General features: G+C 50.2%; 1 protein-coding gene across 1 annotated transcript; it reads left to right on the forward strand.

Moving 5' to 3' along the window:
- The first annotated feature begins 325 nt into the window (after nt 1-325).
- On the forward strand, nt 326-8,902 carry PURB (purine rich element binding protein B). The gene has a single exon (XM_025988382.2). It carries the CDS (start codon nt 495-497, stop codon nt 1,410-1,412), a length of 918 nt encoding a protein of 305 aa, XP_025844167.2. The 5' UTR covers nt 326-494; the 3' UTR covers nt 1,413-8,902.
- Nucleotides 8,903-9,851: the final 949 nt, after the last annotated feature.

The following is a 9,851-nucleotide window of genomic DNA, read 5'->3' on the forward strand; positions in this document are numbered from 1 at the left end:
CCGTCCGTGCCCCGCTGCCCTGAGGCACCTGTGCCTACGAGGGAGAACGCTTGTGTTAACAAGTCTAGCACCCAGGAGGCCCGCGACCGCGAAGGCACGCACACCGCCACGCCCGCACCCTCCCGCGCCCTTCCCAGCCCAGACGCTCTCCCCTTCCCAGCGCGCCGCGCGCTGCGACGTCACTGTCCTGCGCCCCGCCGCCGCCGCCTCCGCCGAGCGCGGCGCTTCCAGCCGCGAGGACGTTTGGGCGGGGCGGGTGGCGTCAGGGGGTGCGCGCCGGAAGCTGGCGCGAGCTCGGCGGAAGTGGCGGGGCGGAGCGCGGGGCGATGGGGGGCGGCGGCGGCGGCGGCCGGCGATGAGCGGCGGGAGCGCGTGAGCGGCCAGCGGGCGAGGCTGGGGGCCCCGGAGAGCGAGCCGCAGGGCGGAGGGCGGGCGCGAGCGCGGCGGGCGGCGGCGGCGGCGGCCGAGGCGCGGCAGCGGCGGCGGCCGAGAAGATGGCGGACGGCGATAGCGGTAGCGAACGCGGCGGCGGCGGCGGGCCCGGCGGCTTCCAGCCCGCGGCCCGCGGCGGCGAGCAGGAGACGCAGGAGCTAGCCTCGAAGCGGCTGGACATCCAGAACAAGCGCTTCTACCTGGACGTGAAACAGAACGCCAAGGGTCGCTTCCTGAAGATCGCCGAGGTGGGCGCGGGGGGCTCCAAAAGCCGCCTGACGCTGTCCATGGCGGTGGCCGCCGAGTTCCGCGACTACCTGGGCGACTTCATCGAGCACTACGCGCAGCTGGGCCCCAGCAGCCCCGAGCAGGTGGCGGCGGCGGCGGCGGGCGCCGAGGAGGGCGGCGGGCCGCGGCGCGCGCTCAAGAGCGAGTTCCTGGTGCGCGAGAACCGCAAGTACTACCTGGACCTGAAGGAGAACCAGCGCGGCCGCTTCCTGCGCATCCGCCAGACGGTGAACCGCGGCGGCGGCGGCCCGGGGCCCGGCGGCCTGCAGAGCGGGCAGACCATCGCGCTGCCGGCGCAGGGCCTCATCGAGTTCCGGGACGCGCTGGCCAAGCTCATCGACGACTACGGCGGCGACGACGACGAGCTGGCGGGGGGCGCGGGCGGCGGCGCGGGGGGCGCGGGCGGCGGCCTGTACGGAGAGCTCCCGGAGGGCACGTCCATCACCGTGGACTCCAAGCGATTCTTCTTCGACGTGGGTTGCAACAAGTACGGCGTGTTCCTGCGCGTGAGCGAGGTGAAGCCGTCCTACCGGAACGCCATCACCGTGCCCTTCAAGGCCTGGGGCAAGTTCGGGGGCGCCTTCTGCCGGTACGCCGACGAGATGAAGGAGATCCAGGAACGGCAGCGCGATAAGCTGTACGAGCGCCGCGGCGGGGACGAGTCGGAGGGCGAGGAGGTGGACGAGGATTGAAGCGCCGCTTCCCCGCCGGGCCCCCCCCACCCCCGCCCGCCGTCCCTGTCCCCGGGGCCGCCGCGGAGTCCCCTTCCTGCTCGTCCCCAGGGAGCCGGTGGAGGCGGAGCAAGGAGGCCCCGTCGGGAGAACACACAGTTAAAAAACAATACAGTTAATTAAGAGAAATAACCACAAAAAGAACAGTCGCAGACAATTAGAGAAAAGCAGCAAAGTTCCAAGGCACTGACAGCAGCCCGCAGAAAGGAGACAACCTGAGCAAAATCGTCTCAGCTTCCGTAGTTTGCAGCTGGGGTTCTTCACCACCACCACCCCAACCCAGGCTAGTCCTGCAGGGGACAGAGCCGCCCGTGCCCAGGGGACACTGGCCTTCCCCAGGCCGGTCCATGACAGCAGCGTCTGTGTTCCACCTAGGTGTCCTGGCCTGACAACATCTCCGGACCTCCCTGCTGGGGGGGTGGGTCTCTTCACCTCCATTGAATCAGCCTCTAGGATCTAGGTTTCCGTGGAATTCCTGAGAAGACCGAGGCCTTGGCCTTTGTCCATTTCTGAGGGTACAGGTTTTCGGAAAAGGAGCACGACTTTAAATAACCACGGATAGGGCAAAAGAAGAATTCCAGAAGCCACCAGGGAATATAGCAACAAAATGGGCCCGTTTTGTCTAAAATGGTTTCACGTGGAACCTGGACCAGTGTCCATGTCTCTGTGGAGTTGTCTTCCTGGATGCGAGTGGATTCAGATGTCAGTCCTTCAACTACAGTCTGTTAGGAAAGGATTTTAGAAGCTGACCATGTTTTTTTCTGGAGCTGAGAGCAATTTTACATTGGGGGGTTGCTGAGGCAGGCACCGAAAGTCCCGCATCAAGCACAAGGAGGACTGTTTGAGTGGGTTAGTTGCTGCTCACTGAAGTCCCTCCCTGGGTGTCCAGACACGGAGGTTGTTACCAAGAGATGTCTTACGGGTGAATGAGAGCAGGTCCCTGTAGTGGCTTCATAGTAGCCACTGAATTATGGCTAATTGGGCTGTTTGAGCCACTGGTTGGCTGGATTTTCAACCATAAAACTTGAAGATAACCTACAAAAGGAACAGTGTGGCTACAAGCCTGAGCTTTAATGGAATGTACGTCCTCACAGAGAAGTTGGAAATAACCAAAACTGAGGTCTTCACCCACCTTCAGTTCCGTCTCTGGATTTGTTCCAATACTAAAGATCCTCAGGTCCAGAATTCCAGCATCATCTATTCTTTTAAAGTAAAATTTTAAGAACTCGATCCATTGTTTCAGTACCTCCCAATCAAAGTTGGCAAATGATGGATGAGTGATTTGAGCAGTGTGCCCTTGGGAAGCTGAAATCCATCTGAATGGAGATGAAGTGAACGTGCAAATGCTGACTATGTCCTGGAAGCATTTTTTTATACCATCTTGAGATTTCAACAAACTGGTTCTCACCAGTTTATCCAGCTGTTTTTCAAGAATAAAAGTTGGGGTTTTGAAGGATCGCCTCTTCTATATTTTAAATGGATTTTCAGTAGAAATGATTTTTACTAATCAAGTTAATCCCACCCCATCACAAGGTATTCCTAGAAGTGTCACAGACCTAGGCGACTTTGAATTGAACGGGAGCTAACGTTCTTTCCAAAGTTTTTAGGTATTCTCTGTGCGACACCTTCTCAACCAGGAGGCAAGTAACCCCACCTCCACAATCTTAGTTGTTTTGTTTTTCGTTTTTTGTTCTTTTTTTTTTTAAACTGCATGCCTGCCCTTTATCTGAGCTGCCATTTAATTTATTGCATACCCTTTTATTATCTGAGTTTGGTATTATTCAATCTATACAATCTTTTTTGTATTTATTGGGAAATAAGTAATCTAGAAAAGATCATCTTCATGCATCGTGGCTGAGAGGGAGGATAAAGAACTGTACATAAAATTAGGCTTTTTTAAAAAATTAGATTATGATTCAGAATACTGTTGATCTTAGATTTTTTTTAAAAAAAAAAGTGGAAGAGCCACACACATTGGTGCCCTTTTCAGACTATTTCTCTACTCTCATTCTCCACAGTAGACTTTTTAAACAGATTTTTTTTAAAGCTTTTCCTTTTTTTAAAAAACCTTCTCCGTCGCAAAGAATGTTTCCTAAATTGTATGGGAGCAATAGTATTTTTGATGTTTTAATGACATCCGTATATACTCGTACTGTATTTTGTACCACAAGGCAGCTGTTTTCAATAATGTCCTGCTGTATTTACCTATGTGTTTTGAGTGTTGATTTCTTTGCTGCGGAGAACAAATCCCTAAATTGTTTTCGTAAGGGCGCCGCGAAGCTAGCGTTAGGTTTGCAGAAACTGTTGCAGTTTCCAACCTTGAGGCAGCAATGAAAAGTCAGGTCGCAGCTCTCATTTCACTGCTACGACTTGTTCATTTTCAGACCGTGTACAATTCCTGTTCAGACCAACTCGTGTTCTTGCTTCAGTGGTGGTTCTGTTGCTCAGCTGCAGTGAGCCAGTTCAATTTTGCAAAGGTGCAGTACCTCTCCTTTTGAAGGGGTTGTTGTATTTCTTTTTCTTTTCTTTTTGTTTGGCTGAATTGCAGTAACTAGCCTTGCCTTTCTATTCTGTAGAAATGACAGGGTCTTCACAATCCTTCACCAGTGGCTACTAAGCTATAATTAGCTGAATAGAAAGAATGTGGAAGTGGTCTGAGGCGTATAGAGTATATGCCAAGAACACTACCATATATGGCATCAGCTTTGGTTACCAGAGAAATTTTCTTAGTCATTAGACCATATAACAGTAATATATCATATGTAAATCTTTAGATATCAATTTGAGAATCCTCCAAAAAAAGGAGCAAAGAATGCATAAGCTATGTGTTGGAAAAAGTAATTTATATTAAAATTTTGACCTGCCTATGTAAGATTAAGTGGTAAACGTCATAGTGGTGGGTTTAAGTCTTAACCAATCTCAAAGGTTTGTTTCTCCTGCAGGGGGTGGTTCATGGCCTCTCAATGCAGGAAGATGACAGAAGGGTGTGGATTAGTTGTAGCATTTCACTGACCCTCATCCACTCGCTGTTCTGGGGCAATAGAAATCCGAGCACAGAGACTGCTCTTTTGATGTGCGATGCGGCCTGTTAATGAGGCTGTATCTCAGAACTCGTCCATAAACAGCACTTAGCAAAGAATATCTGTTAATTCCAGTCAGAAAATGGCATTACTCTGGGAAACATCCAAATATTTTTTTGTTCTGGTTTTCATCCTCTACTACGAACAGTGATTTAGGGCTTGTTTTTTTAACCTTGGCAAACATCCCAGCTAATCACGTGTTCAAAATAGTCCAATTTCTAAGAAGCGGGGAACGAAAATTCCTTTTCTGATCGTTGGTAGAGTGTTTCTCAGGCCGTTCCGGATGTGAGAAGTTAGATTGCAGGAACAGAATCAAAAGAGCGAAACTCTGTGGCGAGATCCCCGCTATTCCCTTCTGGTTTCTATTGTGCCCACTCTTGCTTGAGCAGAGTGGCACTTCTAGTCCGCAAGGAAAGCCTTCAGTGCATATGCTGCACAAAGCGCCACGTGAGTCTGTATGGCACCAAAAAATCAAAGTGGAAACCAAACGGGAAATGCAGACACCCTGAGCTGCCGTGGGAGGCATGTAGTCGGTCAGAAGGGCTGTGGCCGTGGCGCGCACATGGCCACTTGTTAGGTCACTTTCCACATTGTTTGCTGCCGGCCGCTGGAGGGGCTTCCAGGGCAGGCAGCTGGCACCTCCTGCTCCCTCCGTCCCCTCCATCGCCTGACAGTAAATTGCAGGTCTTTTATACAAACTCAAGCTTCAGATTTCTCAAAACAAAACAGTTATCCTGTCTTATCTGAAAAATGCAGGGTTGTGGGCAGAAGAGGCTGGTTATAATAATGCCCTCATATTGAGTGGTCTGTAAACGGCTGCACACTTCAGGCGCGTAGTTGCTGAGGATGCTTTGTCCCGTGTGACCTTGACCGGCTCTACTGGAGGGTAGAGTGACCTGCACAAGGTATCGAGAGGTAACTATTGCTCGGCGTCCGCCTTGCTCTCGAGGTGGATGCCTTAGGGAGAAGCTTGAGTGTGTAAGCCATGCACATAAGTATTCTTCACTGTAAATTTTGTTTTCATTTTTAACCCAGTTACGGTACTTTGTCCAATGCACAACTGATCTCTCAGTAGATATTCATTTGCAAATAGCGTGGCCTTGATCAGTAGGAGGGAAGGAGGGAAGCACCCTAGCGGGTGTGAAGGTAACTCAGCTAGGCCTTCCGCACTGCACCACTCTTCGTGTCTGATGCACGCGAGTCTCGAGTGGTCCGTCTCCTTTCCGCCTGGGGAGAGTTCATGGTTTTGACCCTGGGGTTTTATCAATTCAATTGAGTTTTCTGTTTTTAGGAAGGATCAGAATTGCTCTGATAAGTAACAAAGTTGAGTGCTTTGGTGTCCAATCTCAGGTTTTAGAGTAGAGAGTGGTGTAAAATCCCACTGTTAACTCTTTAACAATTTTAATGTAATCCACCCTACAAGTCACACGCACGAGGCCTGTTCAGAGAGCAGAGCCTCCCATCGTCTTGCTCCTTTTCCACTTTGTATTCGCTTGAGAAAGTGTCGAGTGATCTTCATTGTATATTTCCATTTGAACCCCGACATATTTCTCAAAGATAAAGCACTTTTTGATAATGAAATTCATGGGATCTTCGTGTGATGTGGATCATGGTTTCTCAGGCTCCCTTAGATAATCTGCTTTTGAATATTGTTCTGTGTAAGAAGAGTGGAAATCTTTGCTAATGTTAGGAGGTTTGTATTATTGATCCAGAATGCGTTCTGCTAGCTTCCAGTCGATGGGAGAGTAAATAATGCTGCATTCACAAATTAATAAGTTACTTTCCCTTAAGCCTTAAGGTAACTTTTTTTTCCCTGTCAACAACAGCACTGAAGTTATACTAAGTGGATGAGATGATCAGTTTTCAGGGTTGGTTTTAGAGTACTGTAAGTCCATGAGTTGTCTTCCTAAACAGTTACTCCCCCTCCTTGAACAAACTGGGTAGTGGGGCACATGGGTGGTCCGGGGGGATAGCTTATAGGAAATAGAAAAGAAAGAAACCACATTTACCTTAAGAAAAAGAGACAAAATTAAAAAGTGCACGTCAGCGCCCCGCTTTTGAAATTGCAGCTAGAGGGTGGAAATGGCAAACTAGAACTTCATTTCCCCGATTTCTAAATCTAGGAAAGCAAAGTCATGGATTTTCTACACCCTCCCTCCCCAGTTTCAAGAGCTCACACTTGGGGACGGTGAGTGCATGTCCCAGGTCGCTGGTTAAAGTCCCTGTCCCCAGCCCTTGGTCTTAAAATGTAATTTCAGTGCTGATGGATTCGACCCTTCTTTCAATAAATGTCCAGTTGTCAGGATGATAATCCAATTTGGAAAAAAAAATAGTAAAGGTATATCATGAAGACTTATGACTCTGGCAAGTCCCAGGTGGTACCCATTCCCCTCGATCCAAGTAAGACTTTTTTGAATGTATTCTATACTCCCTGAGGAAACAGGAAGTATGCCATCTGTGTGACCACCCCATTCACCACCTTTTCCATTTCCTTTGAGAATCTGACTCCTGCGCCTCGAGTTGGACATTCGCACAGGGTCAGTAAAGCCGCAGTAAGGTATCTGCAGATGCCGCCTGGGTACTTTCCTTGCTCGGCGGGGCTCCTATTAACAGGAGGACAGAGCTTTATTTGAAGCAAAGACGTGGTCTCCCCCCCCCCCCCCCCCAGGTGATTCTAACAGACGGTTTGGTGAAGGAGCATGACCATACTTTGGGCTAGTGCGAAATCATGAGTCTAGGAGCAAGTCTCATGGGCCTCGCGTGTGAGATGTCCACTGACACGGATGAGAGAGGGCCGATTCTGTCTGTAGGGGGCTGATGTGTGGGGCCGCCCAAGCGAGAGAGAGAGAGAGAGAGAGAGAGATCCTTTCGCATTCCCTCTGCACGAGCAGATTGCAGGCGATGCGAGTTTGTCTCTGCCTTGAGTAAGTCGGACAGCAGACATTCATCTCCAGCCTTACCCCGTGTCATAGGGTCAGGCTAGTTCAGAAAATACCTGGTTGGAAACAGAAGGGCAAGTGGAATATTCCTTCTTTATAAATTCCCTTTTCAGGGACATACAAGTGCAGGGAGAGGCCCAGGATGATTGCAAAACAGGATTCCATCACAAAGCACATTTGTGTGGTAGGGATTTGGAGTTTTGTTTGTACGTCGCTCAGACACGAGCACAAACCCATTTCTCCCAGCTCCGTGTGTCACCTCTGCACACAAAAGCTTTCTGGATTCCTAGAAGCTAACAGATGGAGCAAAAGCCCAAAAAGTGATTTTTAAGACAGTACAGGGCATCCCTTCAGAGCCTAGTTTTATACATTGTGGTAGCAGGAGAATGTATTTGAGGTTTTTCTCGATGATCATCAATATTTGAATGGTAACTAGGATTATCAGTGTCTTTGAACAGTTAGTGGGGGTTTATCCTTTTGCTCCTTCATGACAATGTTTCTCCAGGACCCTTTCTCATAGTGTGTTTGTCTCCTTAGACGTTTGTAGACCGCACATCTTCTATCCTGTAGGAACCCTCACCGCCGGTCAGAATCGTCAGGGGCTTCTGTAGACTAGATGGTTCACTCCAAAGTGGGGACCGATGTCCTGCCAGTAGAGACTCTGCAGAAGTCATTTAAATAATTTCAAACCAAATCTTGATGGCAGGAGACAGCTTCCTGATGTAGACAGACAACTAGGTACTTCTAAGGGGGTTGGGGGTGTCTTTGGTGTCTGAATAGCCACATGCCTGTGCGTTGTAAACCATGTGTGTACTCCTGTGTATGAATTTGTAGAACTGCTTCCAAGAGAAGCTGCACCTTTCATTTTGTAAGGTCCCCTCTACCTGTAACCCTATAAATATTTGTATATAGAACACTAAAATTTGTAGCGATAGGATCAACTTGGGAATATCTGCTGAGAGACCAAAAAAGCTCATTTTCTAAGTACCTTGGTTAAAGAGTAAAGATTATTTCTCTTATTTTTTAAAAGAAGAATGCACTTTAACAGCTGCATGGGCCATTCAAACAAGCCCGTGAAGTGCAGTGCCGTTCAGAAATCACACTTCCTGGAAACCGTTCAGAAGCGAGTGTAGACGGGCTGTTGCGCTCACTGCCTGGAGGCGGAAGCTCGGGTGCCAGTCAGTGTAGAGACATGGAGACGAGTAGGGCCGCTGCAAAAGCGCAACGTGAGCTCGGCCAGAAGCTTCCGACAGGCCTGCAACAGGCAGGTCCCGTGTTGACCACTAACTAGCAAAACTGACAGAAACAGAGAAAAAAGTTGAAGAATCCTTACTGCTGGTGTGCACTCCCTACAATAGATTTTGCAAATGGAGTTTTACAGTCTATATTTAAAATTGTATGTTTGTAACAAATAAAGTATGCGGAAAAGTGAGAACCTTGTCTGGCATCTGTGATTTCAGGCACCAGGTGGGGAGGGAAGGGCCAGTCGCTGGCTGCTGGGCTCCCTGTGGTCTGGAACCGGGTGCGTTCCCTCCTGCAAAGACCCAAGGGCCATCGTGTTCTGGGGGTGGGTGGGTGGGTGGGTGGCCGACGAGTCCCAGACCCTGCTCCGTGGTGAGGATCTGGAGGGAAGTAGGGGTTGCAAGCGAGTCTCCCGCCTGTCCCAGACAGGCCACTTGTTGCTTCCTGCATTTGTTCCTGACCATTGTCCACTGGCTGTTAGGCCCTGTCGTAGTCAGTGGGGGGCGAGAAACTGCCACCCCAGCCTCCGCCACCAACTGTCACAGCTGACTGGTCAGGCCAGTGCTACCCACCTAGAAGGAAAAATGAAACTCTTAGGTCCTAGGTTCTGGCCCTGGCTCCCAAATTGTTTATTTTCAGGAACCCCCTTTACACCATGAAGGAGATTCTATTCTTCCGGTCTGTGTCAGCTGATGCCTATCCTAAACATTGAATTAATTATTTTTAAGATTTTATTTATTTATTCATGAGAGACAGAGAGGCAGAGACACAGGCAGAGGGAGAAGCAGGCTCCCTGCAGGGAACCCCATGTGGGATTTGATCCCTGACCGCAGGATCACACCCTGGGCCCAAGGCGGCGCTAAACCGCTGAGCCCCCGGGGCTGCCCAACATTGAATTTCTTTTAAGACAAAACTAAAAGTATGCACCCTGGGGGCTACCAGCCAGGGGGCTCCTGGAAAAGGCGTGCTGGTGAGAAGGTGACAGGCCGGTGTGGCCGCAAACGAGGGCCAGGAACCGATGGCTGAGTTCGAGGTCTTCTAGGGGATCCCCCCCGGTGCACCCCCACGGTGACCCTCCCTCGGGGAGCCCCAGACCCACTACACCAGAGTCTTTGGGACGCAGGCGTCCGTGTCCTGTG

This window comes from Vulpes vulpes, chromosome 7, assembly GCF_048418805.1.
Source record: "Vulpes vulpes isolate BD-2025 chromosome 7, VulVul3, whole genome shotgun sequence".
NCBI lineage: Eukaryota > Metazoa > Chordata > Mammalia > Carnivora > Canidae > Vulpes > Vulpes vulpes.

What these genes read in the sequence shown, in the direction of transcription:
- PURB (XM_025988382.2), top strand. Translation starts at nt 495, where the DNA reads ATGGCGGACGGCGATAGCGGTAGCGAACGCGGCGGCGGCGGCGGGCCC.